General features: G+C 37.2%; 1 protein-coding gene across 4 annotated transcripts in view; it reads left to right on the plus strand.

Annotated features, from left to right (window-relative positions):
• Window positions 1-12,481, plus strand: part of ZBBX (zinc finger B-box domain containing) — a 99,822-nt gene extending 87,341 nt beyond the window's left edge. For all 4 annotated transcript variants that reach the window (XM_037046604.1, XM_037046606.1, XM_037046607.1 and 1 more), the window contains exons 18-20: window positions 729-962; window positions 9,093-9,231; window positions 11,808-12,481. In XM_037046604.1, the coding sequence (XP_036902499.1) occupies window positions 729-962; window positions 9,093-9,231; window positions 11,808-11,892 (458 nt within the window). In that variant the 3' untranslated portion in view covers window positions 11,893-12,481. The remainder of the gene's footprint in view (window positions 1-728; window positions 963-9,092; window positions 9,232-11,807) is intronic.
• Window positions 12,482-24,025: the final 11,544 nt, after the last annotated feature.

The raw sequence follows: 24,025 nt of genomic DNA on the forward strand, positions 1-24,025 counted from the left end.
AAAATTGATTTCTGAAATGTTCATTAAAATTGGTGCCCTTTGGGACTTACCTTAGTCAGTTTTAATTGCTTAAATAATTACATACTGCTCTCAGATTCTTCTTAGGGTACTAGCTACATTCAAAGTAGAGCTTTAAAGATTTTGTTAAAAATGAATAACTCAACAGTCAGTAAATGTTTAATACATGACAACTGCCTAAAATTCAGAATGACTCGAGCTTTACATTTTCCTTTGAATCAGTAGAGTGACATCACGTCATGGCACATGCTGTCACATTGTGACATTTATGACAATGACAACAGCATTTCTCGAAGGAATTTGATATTTTACACAACAGCAATTTGTGTTAAGGGAATGCAGGGTTATCTTATAATATAAATCATTTATACTTAATATACATACACTTATCAAAATCAGAGCAATGAATCAGCACATTTAAAATTTTACCTGTGGTATGAGTTTCTATATGAATTTGCATAGACATTTTGCTTTAATTAATATTCAAATTATTTTATCTTTTTCCAAATGTAGAAAAATTATGGGAAAATAACCCCAAGTCATTGGGCTTAGCAACTTGTGGGAAAGTATGGATGCTGAACTAAAATGTGATTTTTCATAAACTCTTTTGCACAACTTAAGTGCTTTAAATTTGGGAGGCTAGTATTTTGTATTTTGAAGTATTCATTCAAAAATTTAAAAGCAGCTGATGTAAAAAAATTTCATTTTAGGCCAGACATCACAGAGACCTTCAACAGCCAATTTACCACTTTTTAACTCTGTGAAAAGAAGCTCCAGCTGTCTTTCCGTCTTCTCTCGTCCTCCGCCAGGAAGTGCCCCTGTTCTATCATTGTCTAGAGCTACTTCTGAAACGTCAGAAAAGAAACCTATTCATATTACTGATCACAGTGAGCCTTTCTTAGACAGCCTGGAAAAGGAATCCGATGTGCTGAAAAATCTTGCAGGTAATGTTATTTTTTTTACTGCAGACATTGTTAACTCAGTCTTCTGCCTGATTCTTTGTGTTGTGCTTGCTCCAAGAAAACAAGCTAGCCAATAAAAAAGCCTCTCCTGTTCCCTCTTTTGTGGGAAAACGGCAACTTTTGTGTCTGTTTTCTTGGCTATCCCTCGAGGTCACCCTGAAAATGTTACGTGTGGAAGCCATGCAATAGATAGTCCCTTGGGTCACGTAACACGTGATTAAAGTTGTATGTCATAGGAAACTTCATGTGGGCAGAAATATACTTTTTTTCCTCATTTTTGCAAACCCATTGAGTGGCTAATCTCTATAGCTTTATGAAAGCTGCTGCCCCCAATTTTTGTTAGAGAATTAAGCTGTTAGATCTTTTAAGGCAGCATTTCCTAAGCTTCAGTGTATACAGGAAGCCTCCAGGGATCTTGTTGAAATGCAGATTCAATCTCAGTTTGTCTGGGGTGGTCCCAGGTTCTGCCTGTCTAACAGGTACCCAGTTGATACAAATGCTGGCGGTTGGCAGTGCAGTTTGAGGAGAAATTGTATCTCTGCATTCTACTTTCTGAGGCTCAGTGGATGGAATCTAGAAGATCGTAACCATATTCTTGAATTTACAAAAGTCTGGTTTAGTAACAAAATTTCAGGGGAAGAAATCTGAATTTCCATCAGAAAGTTGTTTGTGGCCTTTGACAGAAGCCAGCTGCCAAGCTAAGAGGCAGGCCAGAAACTTCTCTGGGCCTCTCTGTTCCACCGTGGCTCTTCCCTTGCTTTTGTTTGTTGTTGTTGTTGTTTTAGAGATATTAACCTTAGATTTGTGACTCTGCTATTTTTCTAAAAATAATACATCTTGGCTTTTGAAAAATTCAATCAAATTTATAGTTAGAAGGATGGATAGATTGCAGGAAATATGGTGATAATTTTACTAAAAATAGACTTATGTTGTACATAATATTTTTAAGTTATATATTTACCCAATTTAACAAAAAATAATTAAAACTAAAGGAAATTATAAATTTCAAATAAATATTTCTATCACAACAAATATTAAGTTAAACTATATGAAGCTGCCTTTTGTTAGACAAAAAAAAAGTGGAATATTGACAATTTTATATGGTCGAACTTGTAATTTTTACAAATGCCCCTTTAAAAAATTAAGGAAAAGGGTAAAAACAGGTAGTGAGCAATTGAGGCCACTTTTAACTTTGTGATTTATTTTAGATGATAATAATTAAATCCCTACAATAAAAGATAAGAATTCATTTATTTCCTATATATTACACATGTAATTATAGGTAATATTGAAATCATCCCTGTTATAGTGATGGTGTTGGTGGAGATCAGGCTCTTCCATGGACCAGGAGGAAGCATTTTGAGGACCCAGCACGGGAGAGTGTGGTGTGGCAAGATGGTGGAAATAAAGCTGCCACCTGGGTTTTCAATTTTTCATCTCTGTCCGTCCCACTGTGGGAAAAGTCCAACTGTGCCTTCAGCAAGGCCAAAGCAAAAGACAGGGCCCAGAGTTTCTGCCTTATCCTAAAGCTTAGTCTGTTGGAGCCCCCGCAGTCTTCTGCAGGCCTTGGGAGCTGCTGACGGACCCACATGGTCATGTGTTCCACAGCAAGAGAGGATGTGCTAACGTGCCGGATAAGTGCGGGTCATGAACCAGAGAGAGAGAGGGAGAGGGAGAGAGGGAGGGGGAGAGAGAGACACGTTTCTTTGTTCTCCTGGGATTATATTAGTTTGGGTTTGGAACAGGCCAAGTGCGTTTTCAAAATGATGAATCAGCTTCCCAAGCTTTCATGGACCTTTTGATAGGTTCACCCCCTAGTTAGACCGACAGACCTCCATAGTCCAGCACCTCCCCCTGCATCCCCCTAGCAATGCAGTACTGGACGGGTGAGGAGAGGGATGTTAATCACCTTGGGGAAGCAGTGCTACAATCCCCTTGGGTGTGATGCCGTGGCTTGCTGGTACAGCAAACAGGTTTATGCTCCCTGGCTTATTAAGCTCAGTGTCCAATTCCCTTTGTTCCCTTTATTGATAACTAGTTAATTACCCATGGTAACAGTGATGGTATAACTTTTTTATTTTTTCAAATTTTCCTTTTTTAATTTTTTCTTAGTAAAAAATTTATTGATTAAATGATCAGAACCATCATTTTACTGCAACTTCCCAATTTTGAGCCTTTTAATTTTGATTCTTCTCTATAAGATTTGATTAGGGCATTCTTGAGGATGTCTGTATTTTACCTTCATGGTTTATTAGCAAGTTAGCTAGATGAATTCAGTAGATGACAAGTTTTCCCCTGCACTTGTAGACATTTCTCTATTGTCATCTATCCCCGAATGTGGTGCTAGTTAGTCCCTTAGCACAGTTTTTCCCATTAAATTTTGTTTGTATGTGATTATCAAATAGTTTTTCCCTCAGGTAGAGCTCATGATAGCTCAGTGTCTTGAGTTCTTTCATGTTTCAGAATGCCTGCTGCCTTTATATTTGAGTAGCAAATTGGCTGAGGTCACCTTGACCTTTTTACTTCACCCTCTCCCCTGCATGTGACAGGCTTCTTTCCTCATTGAATGCTTGAATGTTTTTATATTTTCAAAATTCAGTAACAACCAGATTGTATTTCAGTTTCAATGGTGCAGCATTTCTTAAAACATAGGCTTCTCTTTCTGTCTGCAAAATAAGTTCCTTTTTATTCTCAGAGAATTTTTCTACTATTGTATATTTAAATTGCTTTTTTGTTCCATTTGGTTTTCTCCTGCTGAGAAACCTATTTTGTTTATGTTGGATCCTCTTTGTACAGTGTATTTACTTATATTTTCTCCAACTATTTTATCCATGTTTTACTTCCCTTTGCATTTACTGTGATTCTCTCAAGCATGGCTTCTGTGTCAGAATTTCAATTTTCAGCTGGCCGTTGTCCATTCTTTATTGATTGACTTAATAAATAGCTCTCCAAAGGTATTTCTTTGACTTTATTTAATAATATTTTCCTTTGGTATAATTTCAAACTTAAGGAAAATTTGCAAGAATGCAAAAATAGTACAAAGAACTTCTGTATACACTTTACTGGATTAACCACCTGTTTGCCTTTTGCCTTTGCTGTGTGTATGTACACACACAGCCCTTTTTTTCAGAACTACTTAAGAGGAAGTTGTAAACTTCATGACCCTTTACCAAAAATAATTTGTGTGCATTTCCCAAGAACAAGGATATTCTTTTACACAACCATAATACAATTATCAAAATTAGGAAATTTAACATTGTTATATAATGATTCTGTAATCCACAGTTTATATATAATTTCTAAAAAGTGTTTCAATGTTCATTATGTCTTTTTTTCTGGTACAGGATTTAATTCAGAAGCAGTTTACCATTTAATCTTTTCCTTTTTGATGTTTGACATATTTGATCTATGAGACTCTTTAGAAAAATATTGTTTTTATTATTTCTTTTGTAACCAAAAGCTTTATGGGGAGTTTTCTTATATTCTTGATCTCTTTACTACCAGACTGGTCTTTTATTTAATCATTCTTTGCATGCTATGCATTCTTGGATTCTAGTTTGTTTGCACAGCTAGTCGCTATCATTTTTTATCTTATTTGTTCATATTTATTGTGGATAGCTTTGCTCATATCCTCTCTCTTTTCTGGTATAGTATGATGAGATTTTCCATGCAATGCTTTCTACCTGTTCTGAGATATGTTGGTTTTCTTTTTGGAGCTACATTTGTGGGTTGGATATTGTACTTTTCTGTATCCTACCAGCTCAATGTCCTGGAGAGGATAGATGAAGGGCTGGGGAACTCAGCTGTCTTTGTTGGAGAATCTGGGTTCTCTTATCTTTTTTGGATTTTATTAAATGCCAAATTCCACTGAACCTGGTTTCAAGTTTCACCCTCTGGAGTCACCTGCAGGTTTCAATTTTCTTGCCTCTTCTAAGATCTTGTGGTGGGTATATAGAGGCTTTAAAAATATTTCAAAAGATTTCCCCCTTCACCTACTATTCTCCCAATTGGTGCTGTAGTAGTAAGACTTGTCAGTACTTTCGGTGACTCTCCTTTTCCTATTACTAGCATATCGAGTGGAGTTGGGGGAGAGGGGAGACAACAGTAGCACTCAGCGACACCTCAGTGAATCTTCCTTTTATTGCTTTGGCTGCCCCTTGTCAAAGTTTATTACATGAACTTGCTTTCTTTGTTTGGCTCTTGATGGTTTAATTTTAATTTTATTTTTATGCTTTTTCTATTTATTTCATTAGAAGTTGAGAGATGAGAGTTTATGGTCCATTGTTACCCATCCATAATTCATTTACTTTACTCTAAAAATCAAATACAAATCTCCTGGGAGGTAATAATACTCACACTAACAGCAAATTATAAAATGAAGCATGTCTCTGGTGTGACCTGGATCTAAAAGGATAACCATACAGTTTTTAGTCAGAAAGTAAAGGGTTTCTTATTTTGATAGATTGATAAGCTCCATTATTTACAAATGAAATACAGCACTTACAAACACTAGTCTTTTTGTCTGTGTGTTTCTAACCACTGAGCTTTCCTTTGCCTTTGTCACTTTTATTCTTACGTGCTTCACGGGAGCCCTGTGTCTTTCATTTTCTTTATACCAATCCCAGCATTTTCACTAGAACACGTAACTTTATATATGAAAGCAGCCACACACAGCATAGCCTGTGGCCAGCAGGGCTTTCCCACTGGGCCAGGAGCAGAAGGCCGTCACTTACACACACTTGACCCAGGCCCAGCTCTCTTTTTCTTTGGGAAGATTAGCTCTGGATGAGTGCACAGCTTTGAGATATTCCCCTGGAGCTGAGGAAGTAAGAAGATGGCATATCAGCTGGATCAACCCAACAGTCAGTGAGGTGACAGATGCTGTAGTGAAATCAGGCCCTATTCTAGAAAATTCACTGATTCTGCACAAGGCATTTTGTATTCTGTTTAGCATCAATGGGCAGAAAAATTCCACCCACATTTTGCTACTTACGATGCATTCTGACAAAACTCTGGAGATTTGGTCTCCCACAGACACAGCCACACAATTTGACTCTTATACAAATGTAAATGTGTTCACATCCCTGTGAAAGCTGCATTTTTGTGAGCAGCTAACCTTGACCCATTTTCTGTGGGCTCTAGGATCCGTCTACTTCTACTAAGTTCTGTGGAAAATAGCTTTGCAAAGGAGCCGCGAGAAGAAAAGACAGAAAATTACTACATTAAGTAAAGTGTTTCTCCTTTGATTCAGATTACTGTGGCTGATATTAGAGCGATTTCGGAAGCAGGTGGGGTGGGGACAGCAGGGGATGAGTGTGTGCAGACACAGCTTCCTGCTGAATCAGGACGGAAGGGCAGCGGAGCAGGGTGATGGAAGCCAGGCTATGCGGCAGGGGAATCTGAAAGGGGAGCTGATTCTGGAACAAAACAATCACTAGTTTGGTGACATTGGGCCAATTATTTTTTTTAAGATTTTATTTATCTTTAGAGGGGAAGGAGAGAGGGAGAGAAACATCAATGTATGGTTGCCTTTCATGCGTCCCCTGCTGGGAATTGGCCTGCAGGGAACTGGCCTGCAACCCAGGCATGTGCCCTGACTGGGAATCGAACCGCGATCCTCTGGTTCCCAGGCCTGTGCTCAATCCACTGAGCTATGCCAGCCAGGGCTGACATTGGGCAAATTATTTTATTAATCTCACTTTGTATCAGTTTCTATGTATAAAAGATGGGTATAGTAATAGGCCCTATCATCAAATGGTCCAGTGGTTGAATTGAAATATGTATTAAATATTATATTTAATAATATATATTGAATATATTATATTTATTTTTGCACTAAGAAGTTTGGGTCTTGACAAGCCACTGGGGGTTTGAAGTAGAAAGACACATGCATGCACGCACACACGTGAACTCAGCAGTGCCCCACACATTAGCACATCCTGGGAAAAATGTTAAATTGACTGTTTTCCCACAGGTACCATTTCCTATCATTGGGGCATGTAGAGGTGTCTGGAATACCAATATTCTCTTACCCTGTGGGAAGCTGGGAAAGACAATAGTAGCCTAAAGCTAGAGAATTAGATTCTGGAACATGGTACTTTATGGTATTGGTGAATTAAAAGAACTCAGGTGTGGTTTCAGTTCTTTGACTGTGTGTTTGTATGAATTTCAACAAGTTGCCAATCCCCTGTGGGCCCCTAATTTTCCAGTCTCTAACAAGAGGGGATGGAACAAAAAATTTAGCTGAAAATCTTTTGTTTTTCCTCCAAATTAGTCTTACAGAAGCTCTAAATGTAAATGAGACCAAGTAAAGCCTTCCTGATTGCTTTAGCAATCCTCCTGAAGCCTGTGGAATTTCTCCATGTATCATAATATGAAAATCAGTGGGCTGGATAATTTTGAGGACACTTTCAGTTATAAATGTATTGAGGTCTATTTTACAGCAGAAACGATCTAAGTTACTTTTAGTAGGGGAATCTGCTTGCTCAAAAACTTTAAATTAATATTAAACCACCAAAAAATATGTCTTTAGTCAAGTGTATAATACACTGTGGTTTGGTGTTTGGTTGTTCTGGTCAGGAAGATGTTACCTTGGCACTTTCATCAGAATGAAGGGAAGAATAGTGCCCAGTAATGTTAACAGTCTTAAAAATCATTGTAATCTTTTGTCATTGATAGAATTCTAAGAAGTCATCTAACTTAGATGACTTCTTAGAATTCTATCAATGATAAAAAGAAGGCATAATGGCCTTTTTAATATACTAATCCTTTATTTATATACTTGAATTTTGGGTAGTTTCTGTAAAGGTATGTTTGCTTATACAATTGCTTACTTGCACTATTTTTTCCTACCTAGGCCGATTCATAGGCCAGCTTTATGAAAAGGGAGATTTAAGGTTTCCCCCTTTCACATACAAATGCATATTATCTACCCAAACAACCCAAGGAAGCCAGAACAAAAACAGAAACAAAACCAAAAACAAATGGGCAACTTTGGCAAGACTAATCTTTGCCTCAGACTATGTGGAGGTAAAGCTTTTATTTCTTAGAAGACAAAAAGATAATAAAGTGTTTAACATTCAGATAAATTAAAGAGTTGCACCATATATTATAACTTTAAGAGGATTGCTTGTCTTCTTTGTAGTTTTATAAATTATCAGAATATTTGACAATTTTCTTAAGTACAATGTGTTTTGAAAAGTCTAGATGGCTGAGATAAGTCAGACAGAGAAAGACAAATGCTATAACAACACAGGGAGTGTGGGGTATGATGGGCAGAGGAGAGTAAGGGTGGAAAAGCGGGGACAACTGCAATAGAAAAATAATAAAAACTGATAAAAAAAGAAAGGTAAAATTAGTTGGTAATAATTCTTACGTCATTGGATTGTTACGAGTATTAAATTGATGATATATAAAATACTTAAAATATTGCCTGGTTCAAGGCAAGCACTAAGTTAATGTTATTTACTACTCTAAAAAACAAAACAAAACAAAGAAAAAAACACATATGGAGTCTACAAAAGCTAAATTCATAGAAACAGACTGGAATGGTGGTTGCCAGGGGCTTGAACGTGGAAAAACCGGGAGATGTTGATCAAAGAGCATAAACTTCCAGTTATAAGATGAAGAGCTTCTGAGGATCTAATGTCCAGGGGATGATTATAATAATATTACTATATGATATACTTGAAAGTTGCTAAGACAGTAGATCTTAAGTGCTTTCACCACAAAAGAAATGGCTTTTATGTGATGTGATGCAGGTATTAGCGAACACTACGGTAGTCATCATGTTGCAATATATGATTGTTTCAAATCAACACATGTGCACCTTAAACTTAAATGTTATGTGTCAGATAGATCTTAATTAAGTTGAAAAAATAGAATTGGGTAATTTGCCAAAAAATCAATATGATTAAAATAACTTGGAATCTCAAAACACATTTACCTCATACTCTACCCATCCCACAAACATTGGGAAATTAAGAGATGATTAAAAATCTCTGATCCTCTTTATATTACTTATTATTCACTCTGAGTGCACTTTTCAAGCCATTTGTCATGCATTTGTTCTTGGATTTATGTGTTGACAATTCATGAAATAAAATATTTCAGATCCTTCAGAAGAACTTTATAGCCTAACAGCGGAAGATTCACCAGCCTTCAACTACAATTCGCTTCATATAAGTCAGTCTGCCTTAGATTTCTTTAAGACCTCACGTACGATGGGCCACTGGGGAACAGAGGAACTGAGGTAGGTTACACCAGCAGCTTATGTGTAAACATGATGCCTGGTAACCATTTTGACAAGCCCCCAACTAACTAATTCATTTTATTATATACGGAAAGATTGTCCTCATGTGTGTACTTTATAAAGCCATTCTTTGTAAAATGTTTGTGGTCTTTGCTGACTTGTTATCAGGATTTAGTAAAAGGCTTATGAAGGTGTTACTATAATGTGAAGAGATCATTTTGAGCTGCAAAACATATGTCAAAAATAAAAAATTGAAATTTAATTATTCTTCAGCATTCCTTTCTAAGTTGAAAAACAGTTGCCTTGCATTAATTAATTAAGCTAAAAATTTTAATACCTTGCATTAATAGAATCTTACTCAATGTGAAAAGTTTTTAGACTAGAATACTGAGAGGATTCTTTCTGGAAATTGAGTCCAGGCTGTTAATGATGGCGTATTTTAATTCACTATTATTTCTTTCTTTTCTCACATAAGGGAAGAATTTTTAGGGATGATAATCAGTTTCTAGGGAATGTAGATAATAGTAACAAATGCTTAAGCAAAGTATTTTATCATGTCACCGTACTATTGAATGAAATACTGAAATTTCAAGGAATTCCTTGAAAAAGAAGGAAAGTATATTTCAGAAGGTTTATCATGAATGTGAATGAAAGTCCTTTGTATGGTAAACTCTGTTGATTGATTTGAAGTCTAATATTGCAACAAAAGGAAACCAAGAGTGTTATACTCTTTTCTGAATAAGGAAATCATTCAGCTGAGGTTCTTGGATTTTTGTATTTCTAACACCACTTCAAATTTATTTTAAAAAAGAGTCAGTCTAAAGCTGCTTTTTTTCTCTCTTAAAGCCATTAAAAACAACGTAACTAAACCTATCACTTACTGTCACCATCCTGTCACCAGGACATTTAATACCAAAAATATATGGGGAGCACATTAACAGAATAAAACAGTACTCTAAAATTAGGATTGTCATGTAAAAGTCATTACCAGTGAAAATTTTTGATCACAGTTAAATCTGTACTGGCTCACAGACGAGAGTATGGGCTCTGCTGGTTTAGCTTCTGTTGGACATGAGGAAGAATGCAAAGAATGCTTCTCTCCATCATGGGATCTCAAGCAAGTCTTTTATATTATTTAGTCTTTTATATTATATTATGTCAGCCCATGGCACACATGGGCTGACCATCTAAATAACTTAGACCAAAACATCTGAATTTTGCAGGCTCCCCTCTATCCCCCACTCTACCTTTTCTCTCACACCTTTGCACGCTATACCCTAGAGCCTCCAACAGAACTTCCTCTTAACAATAAAATGTGACAAAAATAAAATAAGTCAATAATTGGTTGCCATGAAATCTGGTTTTTGTTGGGAACCGCCCTGTCTGATTTCAGGAATTGTAACTGCCTCCCATGGCTAAGTGAGCGACCTCTGAAATGCGGGCCACAGGAGACAAAGCTTGTCTCTGGCAGCAAGCGCTGCTTCTGCTTCTTCCCCTGCCCCCAAAGCAGGGTCGATGTCCATGGCGGGTTCGACCCCTCAGAGAGGGGCAGCCTAGGCCAGACATGATCACTTGGGAGGCCATCATGGAAGGACTCGGGGGGCTGAAACAAAGAGGGAGCAATGGACCCTCGTTCCCCAGCTATTGTGACAAAGCCTGAGTCCCCATTTCTGTCTGAGAGAAGCTCTTCTTGGCTGTAATCCACTTAAGCCTGAAAACCTATGACGGGGAAGGCAGTGTAGCCCTGTGCTAGAGAGGGTGGATATCCAGGGTAAATCAGGCATAAGAAAGAATATGTAAAAATCCTGTGAAACCTGCTTTGTTTAAAATGCTGTCATTTAAATAATAAGGATCCAAGCAAGAAGTTTGTTCCTCAGAGTTTTATGGCTCATTAGCTACCTGACCCTGACTGAGAATAAATCCTCATGGTTCTTTGAATGCTATCTATTGTTTGATTCTTACCTGTATTCTTGTGCAAACGAACCCAATAGAAGCCCCTTGAGCAGGGTGCTCCTGGCCCTTCCCTTTGGAGGGATCGGCCACCTCTCCTCCCCAAGCAGATCATGTCTTGGTAGTTTCACTTTTATCCATGGTGGATGGGGGGACTTTGCGAGCAAAGTTGCCCCCACAGGTTTTGACATATCTTGACTGGCTAGCCACATAGTCCTAATTTACTGTTCACAAAAGAGGTGATTTATCTGGCAGTCTATTCATTGGGATTCTATTAAACAGCCAATTGTAACGATGAATGTCCTTAATGATGACCCCGAGGCGCAACAAGTTTCTGAAGTGTCTTCTGAATCATCAGTGAAAGACATGATCAGAGACTGTAAAATCTTCTTTCTTTGGTACCACTATGGCTGTATTTCTTGGGAGAGGGAGAATGATGAGAATTTCTCATCAGAAGGAGGCTTGGTATATTGGGCAAGTTGAAAATTACGGCTCCAGTCTGAGGCAGCCTCCTCACATCTGCCTGCCTCCAGTGACTTCTATGTATGTAGTATTGATCAGAAGATAAATGAAGAGTTGAGACCTGGTTCTGTATATTGTGTATTGATCTTTTAATGTATTTCCAGCTCTTCTGAAAAAGATACTGAAATTCAGTCTTTCCAGACACTTTCTGAGAGCAGCACAGATGAAGAGAAAGAGGAATTTTCTTGACAAGCAACTTGTCATCACACTACCATGGCCAAAGAGTACCTCAGGATCATTTGTTCATTACTTTTTACTTTTTGCACCCAAAGTAAACAGAAAAAAGTTAACTGATAAAAGTAACCAAGTGATTACTCTTCTAGGTGCTGGAGATGTTCACTATTATTAATGTCTGACATTTTAACATTTACAGACTAATAAAAATTAGTAAAATTATAACTTTGAGGAATTTTTCTTCCAAATGGCATATCATGTATCAAATAATCTATATTGCAGATCATATTAGTAAGATTTGGTGATTTAAAAAAGTAACAGTTATAACTGTGTCTATAGAACATACCATAGTCTATGGCATTATCACATTTAAAGTTATGTTGAATTGTCAATTTATAGTTTAAATAATTATGTCATCAGTAAGAGTGCACATTAATGACCAAACCATACTTGGCAGTATCATTAATTGTTCCTGGACTTCATTTTTTACTTTAGTAATTATAGCTTTTTTTTTTAGTGTTTTGACATTTATAGAAGTTCTTATGGCTTCAAAAGCTTCTGCTAGAGAAAGAAAAAAGGGCTCCTGGACATGTTGAACAGTGTGGTGATTACTGGGTGGGAGGGAGGTGTAAGGGAACTAAATGGTAATCAAAAAATACAATAAAAACCATAAATACATAAATATTAAATAAAAGTTTCTGCTAGAGAACAAAAAGAGGACCCGAAATAAAATGAGTATAATACTTAACCTCCATTTTGATAAAAAACGGAAAAGATCCCCAAAGCGCCCTACTTTAGGAGGGCCAACGTGATGGTTAATTTTATGTATCAACTTGGCTAGGCTACAGTACCTGGATATCTGGTCGAACATTATTCTAGATGGCTCTGCAAAGGCATTTTTATTTATTTTTATTTTTTATTTTTTTTAAAGATTTTATTTATTTATCCTTAGAGGGGAAGGGAAGAAGAGAAGGAGAGAAGTATCAATGTATGGTTGCCTCTCATGAGTCCCCTGCTGGGAACTGGCCTGCAAAGGTATTTTTAGATAATATTAACATTTAAGTCAGTAGACTTTTAGTAAAGCGGATTACCTCCCATAATATGAGTGAATCTCACCCAATCAGCTTAGAGGCCTTAAGAGAAGAAAGATGGAGAGAAAGATGCTTTCAGACTTCCTCCAGACTCAAGCTACAGCATCACCCCTTTCCTGAGCCTCCAGACTGCCAGTTGCCCCATAGATTCTGCGTTTGCTAGCCTCCATAGTTGGTTCTGTTCTTCTAGAGAACCTTAACTACTACATTCACTTTGAAGGATTGTTGTGATAGCCAAAGAAAATAGTAGATATGGAAGTTACTTTATTAGTCTCAGGTAGTAATGGATACTTGGGTTGGTGGGTGTTCAAAGTCTTACAGGATCTTATAATTTAGGGTCTTAAGAGCAGAAGAAGATACAGAGAGAGAAAGTTTTACAGACTTTTTAGGAGAGCTTCCCCTTAAGGAGTTTGTGGACTTAGAAACTAACATCCCTGCAGGTCGGTTGTGCCATCGCTGTGGCGTGGTCGTATCTCGCTGTTCAAATCGTTTCTTCTCTGTGATTCTGGTGGTAATACCTTATGTGAGACTGATGGTTGTTGAGTGTAAATTCATCCTGGCTAGTTTTTTCTATGGCGTTAATAAACTGTATTGACATTCACACACATCATCTACTGACAGGATAGAAAATGCTGAGGAAGAGACCTATGCCCTTTCTATGTCTGTTAACAAAAAAAAAAAAAAGGTCCTTTATTAAATGTGATTAACATAAATAAACAATAATCATCAAAATCAGTCCCACTACCAGAATGAATTTTTTCAAAAGAAATATCTTAAAATCAAGTATGTTACTTCCCAGTAATTTTCACTGTCCTCTGAACATTTCTGCTATTGCCAGCCCACAGAGGGACAGCATGGGTCACTCTTGAATCTTCATCATTTTCTCAAAAGCCCTGCTGGCGTCTTGTCTTGTGGCTGCTAGCTTTCTGAATTTTAGTATCTGTAGTTAAAATAGGGATTGCCTGTTCAAATAGGGTAGTTTTTCCCCCCACATATTTACTCAGGTTCTTGACTTTCCCTACATTCCTTTACTCTGAGACAACAATCATCTTTGTACTTTTGATGAAGAACATTGTTTTGCTGAATGAAGTATGTAACTCCAGTGTCTTTCTCAAAGTGAGAGGAGGTGTTCTATTCTCATGAGGAAAGTGGGACCACTAATACTCTTTCTGTGTTTCCAGTCATAGCTTGAGTCTTCTGTGAACTAGCCCAGAAGGAAATTTTGTAAAATGGCTGTTGCCTTTTACAACATAAGAATTCTGAGATAAAAATTTAAGCTGATAGATAATTAGTTGTCATCGGTGCATTTCTGAGACTTTGAGAAAGAGCATACCATTGACTTTGACTTTGTCATTTGACTTTCAATACGGCATTGGAGTTAAACAGGAAGGCCCTCTGTGACAAGCAGAGCAGACCCCCTTCTGCCTTTATTTGCTTCCCATAACCACACATTTAGAAAAGTTTCTTAATTCCTTTGCCATTAGGCTAATGAGGAAATAAAACTAAATAAGATTAGAGCCTTTGCCTGAAGCAGCTGTAATGTGTTCTCTCATTTTGAAGCTCAAGCTTAAAATTGCTGTTTAAGGCAAGCATCCACTTCTGACTGTTGAATTGAGTTATAGACAACTAGAAAAATCACAGCCATATTCCTAGTGCTGGAGTTAGTATGGTGTGCCTCTCACAACCAGTATACCAACAATCATGTGATATTACCTGCATGTTGGGATTTAGTAGTTTATATTCAGACTTGCCTGCTGGGGTAATAGCTGATGAAATTCTGTACTTTTACAGGTCTGGACATACACGTGATGCAAACGAATTGACATTAAGTTATGGTTGATAGTTTTAATCTGTGGTCATCATTTGTTGAAGTCCTTCACCTCTGGTGCACTCTGAGTGGATCACACAACACCAAACCAGGGGTTCACTGCCCTGAAAACCATTTAATGTCGTTCTTAACTCTGCGATGGTCAGAAAACCTTTTTTCTTTCTTTCTTTTTAACAATAAATGTTACAGAAAATGGCTTCATCTCTGTAATAGGGCACTCAGGTATTTCGAATAATGCCTTAATTTATTAAAAAACCTTTTCTTGGTCCTCATGATTCAATGGTTGGAAAGATCTTGAGCAACACTTATACTCTTATCTCATCTTGTTTTTGCCCACATGCTATTTCTTTAAGGTCTCAAAATGTACCTGCTCAATGAGACTTTCTAATTTCTGTCTAAATTAATTCTTCTTCTTCCTTTTCCTTAATTTTTTTCATGGCATTCTACTTTTCCCTTTATAGCACCTATAATTATTTGTCTGTATTTTGAATGTATGTCTTTCAATTAAACTACACATTTCAATGGAGCATTGATTATGTCTATTTTGTTCATCATTATACATTTAGCCTTTTAGCATATGCTAAGCTTAGACTGGGTTGTCATTAGTAATGAATAAATGAATGATGAATGATGAGTGCATGAATGAGTGGATGAAGCAGGAGCCAACTGATAAGCAATCTCCAACCTTAATGTTTCCCAAAGGGAGGCAATATGATGTGTATAGTGGGAGAAACACAGGTTATCAGCTTACACTGCTTACTAGCTGATGGATTACTTATTTGAAAGGATTTCTTCATCCTGCATTGGAGAAAAAAGATACGGACTTTATTTAGCTCAAAAGAATGTTGTGTGAATCAAGTGCAGTAATCAATGTGAAACACTCGTGGAACTGGAACGCGCTCTGTTATGTTTATCATCACTTTGCATGAACTTGGAGTCATTGAATATAGAGACAAATTAATGGATGGACTGATTAGTGAATTTAGGATAAAGTTGACATGAATGACTCACAAAAATTGTTGAATATCAAAAATGGAGAATGGTTTCAGTGCTTTGGACAATTAGATTGAATGATGTATAAAGCTGGCATTTATGTTGAAAGCTAAAATCTAAATTTATTAAAAATATTTCTGAAACATTGTTCACTGCGTACAGATTTCTTCCATCATGTGTAAATTCAGAGTTTTTAAATATTAACTGGTACTCTATAAACACTTTGTGCATAATATTTTCAAAGAGGAGAAATTTTAAAAACATACTCTTTATACCTCCTAAGTCTGTTTTTTATAGAATATCCTATTTCAGCATAAATTTCATCCCTGGTTATTTATTGCTGGCTACATTTTCATAAAACCGATCTTTATTTCCTCAGAATTCATCTGAGCTTCTACTTCATCCCCCACCTAAAGTCATAATTCTTTGTTAGTGACATCCTGATTGTTTTCTGGGTAAATGATTATGATGTTACAAACAAGATTATGACTTCAGTGGGGAAATATCCAGCAGGCATAGATGAGCTTTAAAGAAATAAAGATGTTCCTTTTTTAATGCAAATGTGTTTCATAGTTAAGAAAGAGGAGTGGATAGTTTTAATGTTCTCTGTGAAATGACAGTTATGTTAACAATAAAAATATTTAATTGATTGATGGAGTTATCTTGTGGGTTTTTTTCAAGTACAGATAATATTCATTAATAGTATGGAAATATAGTTCAGAAAAGGTCTCTATTTGCTTTTATTTCTGACAGGAGGAAACTATATATATATATATATATATATACATGCACATTTATATATGTATACTACATATACATATTCAAACATATATGTGTATTTGTTTTTGGATAAATACATATACATATATACATAGTCATATGTATATATACATATACTTTTCTATATACAAATCCTTAGAAAGATTTCCAAGAGTGAAATGTACATCACCCTTATTTTAAAATTAACTAGTCTTCATATATCCAATAGAAGTGTGAAGGAGCCCTGGCTTGTGTAGCTCAGTGGATTGAGCATGGGCCTGTGAAGCAAAGGATCACTGGTTCAATTCCCAGTCAGGGCACAGGCCTGGGTTGCAGGCCAGGTCCCCAGTAAGGGACATGTGAGAGGCAACCACACATTGATGTTTCTCTCCCACTCTTTCTCCTTCCCTTCCCCTCTCTCTAAAAATAAATAAATAAAATATTTAAAAAAGAAGTGTGAAAGATATTTAGCATACATTTTTGATATAATTTCATGTTTTTATAAGTAATTGCCATATTTTTATAGAATGATTATTTTGTTGTTTCTTCAAACAACGACACAGTTCTTAATTTTTGTTCTTAAAAAATGAACGCCACAAGTGCAAGTGGGAGAAGAACAGATGTATCTGTAATTTATTTAAATAATCATCACATTTACTTTCTCTTCTGACCACCTATGCCATAGCTCTGGAAGAATAGCTTGTCAGGTAAGCTGTAAAATCAGTGAGGATTTGGTTTAAGTTTCTATTACTGGAGACACCAGATGACAGTGGAATAACAGAAGTTTATTTCTCTTCTCTATCAAGTCTGGGTGTAGGCAATCAAGAGCTGGTATGGCTACTATGTCTTATTATGTTATTACCATTCTCATGGTCACTCCATCATCCAAGATGGTTTTAGGTCCTTAGCCATCACAATCTGCATTCGAGGCATCAAGAGTGAGGAAAGTGAGGAGAGCAAGAGAGGTACCTACCAGGTGAAACTGCTTTCTTTAAACCAGTCTTCCTGGAAGTAGCACACAACTCTACTATACCTTTTTAGCCAGAATTTAGCCATGTCTAGATCCAAGGGATGTTGGAAATATACTCAACTAAATGGGCACCTTGCTGCTCAGAATACAATTGGGGTGGTGTAACAGTGAAGATGGGCAGTGGGTCCTGAAAGGACGGACACCTCTGTCACAGGCTCTGATGCTGTCCTCACTACTGATCCACAGATGTTTGTTTCAGAATACGTAGTTTTTGCTGTTAATTTGGTTTGAAATATGTGGTAGAAGGCAACATTTTGAAATTTAAATAAGTCAAATTTAAGAGATGCTACTATTACTTAAATGACTCAATTTTTAATACAAACCATATCTTTTTTCAATCTGAAAGACATATTTAAGTTACATAAACAGAGACCTCATCATTATTCAGCTTTGAGTTTTCACCTTAGAACTTCTTGAAACATATTCAACATCTCTTTGAAGTTCAGTCTTTGGGCTGATGCCCAAGTCCAATGTGCTTTGGCAGAGACTTTCAATATGCTCTGTTAGAAATACTGTGATATGAAATATTTTGTCTAAAATGAATGTTAAAATATTAGGGTTTCTTGATACCTATGATGTTGGACATTTTCACAAGAATACCCACAGAACAAATATAAAATAATATCTTACAGGTATGTTGAATATATTAGTATGGTAGAGCAGGCATTATAGATGGTCTGAGAAAAAGCCATGTGATTATGTTCCTGTACAGCAGTGCTTAAATCCTTCATAGTCCACATACTAAATGAGAGATTAATTGCATTTAAATTCAGTTCTGGGGACTCTTTTGGTTTCTTGACTTAGGGCAGGAGCATTAAAGGGGACTGAGTTACTCAACAAAAGCTTCTATGCTTGGGTATTTTTTATATAAAATGGGATTTTTTTTGTAATTTTTTTAAAAGTCTGCCACAAAAGTTAGAGATCTGTGGCCTTGACTCCTAGAAGATCTCTGAGGCCCATCTCAGTCTAGTATTCTGAGATTTATGATGTCACAAAATATTCTATGTTGTCAAGATATGTGACTGAATTTGCATCTCTTTGCTGGAAGACCAGACTCCAGAGAACCATGGAAAGAAGATAGTTTCTCTTTCTCAATTAATTGCAAGCTATACAACAATTATCCAGCTTTACTCAGCTATCCTTATCGGTAAGTCACTTTTAGATATTTTTTTCTTCAAGTAGAGAAACACACTCAAGATATGAAATAAAGTGTGTTTATTTTACTAAGAAGTGAAATTATATGGAAATCCAAGAACAGGGACTACAGAAGTGTTGGCCTCACAGGAATTCTGTGACCATGGACCTGAGACAGCCCTTCCTTCAGATAGTGTGGACGCTGATGGGTCCCTGCACTGGGGCACATTAGCTCTGTTTCCCCCAACTGATAGGCTTCTTATGTTCACTCACACTTTCTGCCTATGCCTCCGGATCCAACTTATTATGATTCACTCAGGCCTCTCACTCCGCCTTATAGCCTTTCTCTTGGCTAACCATTAAGTCTCTTGAATTGGTTTTCTAATTCTAAATCCAGAGAGAAAAGTTGGATTGGTCCAGTTTATGTTTTCAAGCCAGGCAGCCTGTTGCCTAAGAAGGGCCCCCAGATGAGGCAGACTCAAACAGCTGTTGCCAGGTCACCGTGAGAGACAATGAAGGGCAATTGTTAGGGAGAGATGGAAGGGCAATTTGTTATGAGATGTGGTCTCAGCATCTCAGCATGACTGATTTAAGGCAATAGAAGAAGAAGTAAAGTGTGTGAGATATGCTATTGGCATCTCTAAAGGACCTTTGAAAGCTCAGTGTCAAAGAGATAAGGTACGTGGGACAAAGTTGTCAATGTTGGGGTGGGAGTGAGGAACCAGACTGTAAAGGAAAGGCTATTAAAGGCTAGTGGCACATCAGGATCTCCTTGATTATATGGGTGAAGATGGTACCTTCAATCTCAAGTACCATCAAGTGAAGTGCGCGTGATCCAACTAGATGTCTGCAAAGCCATTCTCTCACCTGTGACTGAAATATTGATATCACTTTATTTTCAAAGAGCCATTGCTGGAAATGAGCGACCTGGAGCTTCATTCTAATTTTGTTCCCTGGTGTCTTCATCACAGAAACTTTTCTATTTCTAGGACTGATCTACTTGACAACTATAAAGCAAAACTTCACACTTAATTTCATTCAGGACAGAGTATTCTCTGGAGTCCCAGCAGATTTTCAAAGCAATATTACAAATGGGGCAGCTGCCCCCCCCTGGCTAGTCTGGCACCCAGGACCGGGCAATTCTGATGGGAACACACTATCACACACAGATTCCCTTTATTGGTTCTTGAAATGAACCCATTTTCTTCTTTAGTGAGGGGGAACTAAACCTCAACCAGGTGCTTGTGATTAAAATAAGGGATAAAGACAATAGAACTTTTACCAAGGATATGTCTCCTCCAGCTATCAGAAAACGCCAAGGTGAAAACAAGCCATTTATCTGCAAATAAACATTGCACTGGGGGTAAATGGTTTGTTTTTCAAGTTTGAAACAATTATAATTTGACAGCACCACTCTCAAGATTTTAGGTTTATTATACATCATTAAAAACACATTTAGTTGCTATTAAGTGAAACACAGTTCATTGCACTGTTATACAAAGGACAGTTTTGACATAAAGCTAGTCAAACAGTCTCATTATAATTTTCTATATTTCTAAAAAATATTTCATACCTTGTCATGAATTTAGGTAGCTGAGTCACTGAGATATCTCTGAATAGCTGAAATTTTCATTTTCTATAAACAAGAATGATAGACTACACTTACCATGCATGACCAATTTTTCATTATGACACTTCCTGTTCTAGAAAGTAGATATAAAATGCTTTCATTTTAAAATTAAATTTAGAGAAATTGTTTTACTTGATTCTACAATACCAGTCCACATAAATGCTACCTCAGAAAAAGAATTGTTTTTGCATTTCCTTTATGGAATCCCAACTGTATGAAATTTAAATCCAGGCTAAGCATCTAATTTCTTGGGATGAATCCCCTTTAGACTACCCACCACAGATTTGGTGAGAGATTGGTTTATAAAAGAGGTAGAATTACCACCCTTTGCTCTATCCAAAAAGTTATTTTTAGAGAAGGAACAGCATACTTTTACATCTTCCACGGAAAATTAATTTTCTGAGCTCTCCTCTTTAGCCATTCCATTCATAATTCCTTTTGATCCCTGCATAGTAAAATTCCTAAAATCACATGTCTGCACTCTACTTCCATTTTTCCTACCTCCTGTATTTTTTTGATCCATGAAATTATGTTCTTGTTCTCACCACTTGACCATAATGCTCTTGTCAATATCGACCTCCATATTTCTCAGAGCCCAGATCGGCCTCTCAGCATTTGATGTGGTCGATTACTCCATCGTCCTTGAGACTGTTCTTCACATATCCCTGAGGGTACCACATCTTCATGATTTCCTTTTTATCTCACTGACTGCTGTTTTACAGTGTTGTCGGCAATTTCTTGTCCTTTTCCCAGCTTCTGGAAGTCAATGGGCTCAGGGCACAACTTTATAACCTCTCACGTATCTACACTTGAAGTGATTCTATACATTCTTAAATATCCACAGTTTTACTTAAAAAAAAAAACATCCCCTTCACTTCAGATTAGGATGCCAACATGCCAAAAGCAGCTGTGGATCTTTTGCAAACTGGATCCTCTTTTAGTTTTCCCATCTTTTAAATGACAGTACTATTCACCTAATTGCTCAGGCTAAAGACACTAGGAGTCACCTTTGCATCTAATTCTCCTTGCAGACTCACATCCGTTCTGCAGCGAGTCCTGTTAACTCTATCTTAAAATATACCCTGAAAATGGCCTCTTCTAACTGTCAACATCACTTCCATCTAACCCAATTCATTCTTATGCTTGATCCAATGTCTCTATTTCACAGAACAGTCAAAATGCCCGTTTAAAAATGAAAAGGAGATCACATCCCTCTGCAGTACAAACTCCTCCTCGGGCCTCACATTACAGTTAGAGCTAAAGCCAGAATTTCCCAAAGGCCACCAAGGCCGTGTGTGATTAGGTCACTACACCTGGCTCTCGGGTCTCATCACCTGCCCCTCTTCTCAAGATCACCCCGCTCTGAGCACACTGGGCTAGTTGCTGTTGAACTCAAGGCAGTTCTGGCTTCATACCTTTATACTTACTCTCCCTTTTTTTAATACTTTCCCCCCAGATCCTCACATGGCTCCCCCACCTCCTTCAGGTTAGGATTTACTTCAAGTATTTATCAGAGGATTCACTGGCCAGTACATGAGAAGGAGACATACACCTCTTCCCTCCACCCCCTTGCTCATTTCCCCCCAATAGCACTACAGAAAACATGTGTTTACTTTTTTACCTAGTGTCCCCCATTAGCATGTAAACTTCCTGAAGGCATGCATTGTCTTGTTCATGCCTGCGTCACCAGTGTGTGTCCGGCACAGAGACGGTGACTAGTTAATATTGATCAAAGGAAGAAATGATTTTTTTCTTTGCAAAGGTCTGTAGAGAGGGCAGTTGGTAGAAACTTTCTACAGTAACTTTGTAACAGATACTGAGTCCCTACAATATATTGCAAGCACTTTTTATCACCTCACAATAACCCTACATAGTAAGTACCATTTTTAGTCCCCATTTTACATATGAGAAAACAGGAACCCAAAATTAAGTGATGTGCCCGGGGTTATCAGGCTAGTGAGGATGCTGGATTACAAGTATAGGCCTCCATTCCCAGAGTCTGTATTTGCCAACATGTACAGTACTTCCCTACTGCTTCCAGCTGAAGTGAACTTTTAAAAGACAGTTTACAGTGTGGTGGTGATTACTGTGGGGAGGGCGTATGGGGGAGTAAATGGTAAAGGGAAAATATGTCATAAAGACTAAAAAGTAAAAAAATTTGAATCCTAAAAAAATAGAAGAATGTTTTTGGCTCAAAGGAATAGTTTACTTTCTCTATCTCTGATTTTTCTGGCTTTGCAGAAATATATCAAAGCAATTAGCAATTTTATTAGAGTGCCTGATTCTTTTCTGGGATTCCATGGCTGGCGACTGTGTTGTGCTTTCTGTGTGGACCCGATCACTGCATAGAAGTGCTGGAAATCTAAAAAACGCTTTTGATTATATTTTATTAACTAATACTGATTTATAGAGCAGATCTTAACTTCAGGTACTAGGAATGGCTCTAGGGGTTTTTTTTAGTAAAATAATATGGCCTCATTAAAGTTACTTTGGTTTTTTAAAATGCATTTTTTAAAAAATTAAAACTCTGCTACATTGACTCAAATCTAGTAGAGATTTAACAGGTCAAGATCGAATAAGATATCAAAAGCAAAATCTAGATATATGATAATATGTGTACTCTCAGCTTTATAATGGTCATTTTTCTTCCAAAGATGGAATATCTAGTTTTCAATGGGTAAGAAGTGGCAGGCTGGGAGACTTAAGCTAGCCCGTGTGGCCTTATTGTCCTTGACTGCAGGCTTAGGTACCACTCGGATCATCAGATTTCCTAGTGTTTCTGCTCAGAAAACAATTCTGAGGCATCTCTCTGATAACAGTAGTCAATATCATCTACCTAATGAACATGTTTGACAATCTATTATGTGGCAGACCCTGAAGTAAGCCTTGAAGAAAGCTTCGAGGCATAAATGAATAAAGTATGAATGCTGCCTCAAGAAATTTATGGTCCAATAGACGCAATGTAATTGCACTAATGAGTGCAGACCAAACTCACCTCTGTGAGATTTGTGCTAAGGGAGTCTTCACATAAGAAGGGGGTGTTGAGAATAATTTAGGTTTGCCATGGCAACTAAGATAGTTAGGTGAGGTTGAAAAGCATTCCTGGCAAAACATTAGTGGCAGAAGTACCCACATATAGAAAGCAAGAATTGTCTTTTAGGGTTCTCATTAATAAGTTAATTAATTATCATTGAGTTCTGTATCCAAGCAATTTATAGCCTGAAAATGGAAGATTCTGAATTTCTGTGTGCCAAGGTTATCTTAAAGACTGACATCAGAGATCAGTAAATTCTTCTCACCACTAGGGACTTGACAATCTGTCCTAAACAGATAGGAAACAGTACAGTCTATTTTTTTCAAGTTACACATTAAGTAGTGATGACAGGACCCAAAAAAAAGAGCAAGGGAGACTTTCACTGATGTGCGGAGACAAGCTGAAGCCAGCCATACGTGGCAGGGGTATGTCATTCAGTATAACAGCAAGGTGCCATTTGCCTTCTTGAATTTCTAGAAAAACAGTCATCACGAGGGACAACTAGCAAAATGAGTGATGGGATCATGGACTGTCTCCTTTTTGGGGTTTGCGATGGGGAGCATTATTAGCACCATTCATTGACATATTTATTGAATCATCATATGCAAATTCAACACAGAGACAAATGTTTTATGTCAGTGTGCTTTAG

The sequence above is a fragment of the Sturnira hondurensis genome, unplaced genomic scaffold, assembly GCF_014824575.4.
Source record: "Sturnira hondurensis isolate 20B ecotype Veracruz unplaced genomic scaffold, ASM1482457v3 Scaffold0005279, whole genome shotgun sequence".
In the NCBI taxonomy this organism is placed as follows: Eukaryota; Metazoa; Chordata; class Mammalia; order Chiroptera; family Phyllostomidae; genus Sturnira; species Sturnira hondurensis.